This window comes from Oncorhynchus gorbuscha, linkage group LG25 (assembly GCF_021184085.1).
Source record: "Oncorhynchus gorbuscha isolate QuinsamMale2020 ecotype Even-year linkage group LG25, OgorEven_v1.0, whole genome shotgun sequence".
NCBI classification, from domain to species: Eukaryota; Metazoa; Chordata; class Actinopteri; order Salmoniformes; family Salmonidae; genus Oncorhynchus; species Oncorhynchus gorbuscha.
The window spans coordinates 46,980,779-46,983,278 of record NC_060197.1 but is presented as its reverse complement, the minus strand read 5'-3'; the positions used below and the strand labels follow the sequence as shown (position 1 = coordinate 46,983,278).

The 2,500-nt window shown below is 45.1% G+C and overlaps 1 protein-coding gene across 1 annotated transcript in view; it reads left to right on the top strand.

Moving 5' to 3' along the window:
* Positions 1 to 2,500, top strand: part of LOC124014606 (cytochrome P450 26B1-like) — a 48,543-nt gene that overhangs the window by 23,734 nt on the left and 22,309 nt on the right. Inside the window, exon 2 of the mRNA XM_046329787.1 lies at positions 55 to 279. Within this exon, the coding sequence (XP_046185743.1) occupies positions 55 to 279 (225 nt within the window). The remainder of the gene's footprint in view (positions 1 to 54; positions 280 to 2,500) is intronic.

Sequence of the window (2,500 nt, the reverse complement as noted above, 5' to 3'; positions counted from 1 at the left end):
GAAGAAAAACTAAGATCAATGTTTCCTAACAGACACACTCTCTCCCCCTTTCAGGGGTCGGCGTTCCACGCATCACGGAGGCAGAAGTACGGCAACGTCTTCAAGACCCACCTGCTGGGACGCCCCCTGATCCGGGTCACCGGTGCAGAGAACGTCCGGAAGGTTCTAATGGGAGAGCACACGTTGGTCAGCGTGGACTGGCCTCAGAGCACCTCGACCCTACTGGGACCCAACTCACTAGCTAACTCTATAGGAGATATACACCGAAAGAGAAGAAAGGTAACACACACACACACACACACACACACACACACACACACACACACACACACACACACACACACACACACACACACACACACACACACACACACACTGTACAGTCAGTAAGCAGTTTAGCAATTACACCAGCAGTCCCCGGTGGCAACAAATGAGTAAAACTAAAGCGAGATAGCTAACATAGCATCCCTCTGTTATAGCCAGCTAGCTAACATAGCATCCCTCTGTTATAGCCAGCTAGCTAACATAGCATCCCTCTGTTATAGCCAGTTAGCTAACATAGCATCCCCCTGCTAAGCCAGCTAGCTAACATAGCATCCCTCTGTTATAGCCAGCTAACTAACATAGCATCCCTCTGTTATAGCCAGCTAGCTAACATAGCATACCCCTGCTATAGCCAGCTAGCTAACATAGCATCCCTCGGTTATAGCCAGCTAGCTAACATAGCATCCCTCTGTTATAGCCAGCTAACTAACATAGCATCCCTCTGTTATAGCCAGCTAGCTAACATAGCATCCCCCTGCTATAGCCAGCTAGCTAACATAGCATCCTTCTGTTATAGCCAGCTAGCTAACATAGCATCCCTCTGTTATAGCCAGCTAGCTAACATAGCATCCATCCGTTATAGCCAGCTAGCTAACATAGCATCCCTCTGTTATAGCCAGCTAGCTAACATAGCATCCCTCTGTTATAGCCAGCTAGCTAACATAGCATCCCTATGTTTGAGCAGGGTGTTTCAGTAGGCTAAACTAGCTAGCTAAGTAAGTGAAACTGAAAGTAAAAAAAAAATACCAATCTCTCTCTCTCTCTCTCTTGCTTCACCTTCATTTTTGAAGAAATTAATTTGTTGAAAATTGCTAAACTATTGTCTGTATCTCACTATAAGTCAACTACTCACCACATTTAAAATCAAATCAAAGTGTATTTGTCACGTGCCGAGTACAACAGGTGTAGTTTCACCTTACAGTGAAATGCTTATTTACAGGCTGCAGCTTTAGCTGATGCTTATGTTGTCAGTACTGAATTAATTATCGTATCCTTTCATTGGGTGGACAACATGTCAGTTCATGCTGCAAGAGCTCTGATAGGTTAAAGGACATCCTCCGGAAGTTGTTATAATTGCTGTGTAAGTCTATGGGAGGGGTTGAGAACCATGAGCCTCCTAGGTTTTGTATTGAAGTCAATGTACCCAGAGGAGGATAGAAGCTAGTTGTCCTCCAGCTATACCATTGTGATGCCTGACAGCTGTTGAGGCTACTGTAGACATTCAGACGGAAGCAGTGAGTTTTAGTCAATTATTTGGTTGATATGTGATTATATTTAGTATAGATTTATCTATTAAGGATAACTTTTTAAATAGTTTGCAATTTTTATTTTTAATGAAATTAGGATGATGTTCCTCCCCTTCCTCCTCTGTGGAACCTCCACAGCGTAATTCACCTCATTGCCAGCAGAGGGCAACATCATTTATCTCATCTTATTGCACTCACCATTCTGTCCTGTTCTAAATCTACACTGCCAGCAATATATATACAGTGTGATTGAATTAACTGTGAGTTTAACAGGGTTACAGAGAGAGAGAGAGAGAGAAAAGGGGAGGGAAAGGATTGAGAAAGAGAGTCAAGGGAGATGTCTAAAAAGACTCAAATAGAAGGAGAGAGAGAAGGGGGGACAGAGCGAGGGAGGGAGGGGACAGAGAGGGAGGGGACAGAGAGGGAGGGGGACAGAGAGAGGGAGAGAATTAAGGATAAAGGGGCCTGAGGAACCAGGAGCACTGAGCAGGACATGTGGAAATTATTAGAGTGTGTGTGTGTGTGTGTGTGTGTGTGTGTGTGTGTGTGTGTGTGTGTGTGTGTGTGTGTGTGTGTGTGTGTGTGTGTGTGTGTGTGTGTGTGTGTGTGTGTGTGTGTGTGTGTGTGTGTGTGTGTGTGTAGTGTGTGTAGTGTGTGTGTGGGTGTGGGTAAGTGTAGTGTGTGTGTGTGTGTGTGTGTGTGTGTGTGTGTGTGTGTGTGTGTGTGTGTGTGTGTGTGTGTGTGTGTGTGTGTGTGTGTGTGTGTGTGTGTGTGTGTGTGTGTGTGTGTGTGTGTGTGTAACACAGAGAATATCACACAGTCCTATTTCGTAGCTAAGGAAGAACAGTTTATCCACCTCCCTCTCCCCTGTGTGTTATTTGGTACGTCTCAGAGTGACAGGGCATTCTCCTGGGATTGATTGACGGGTG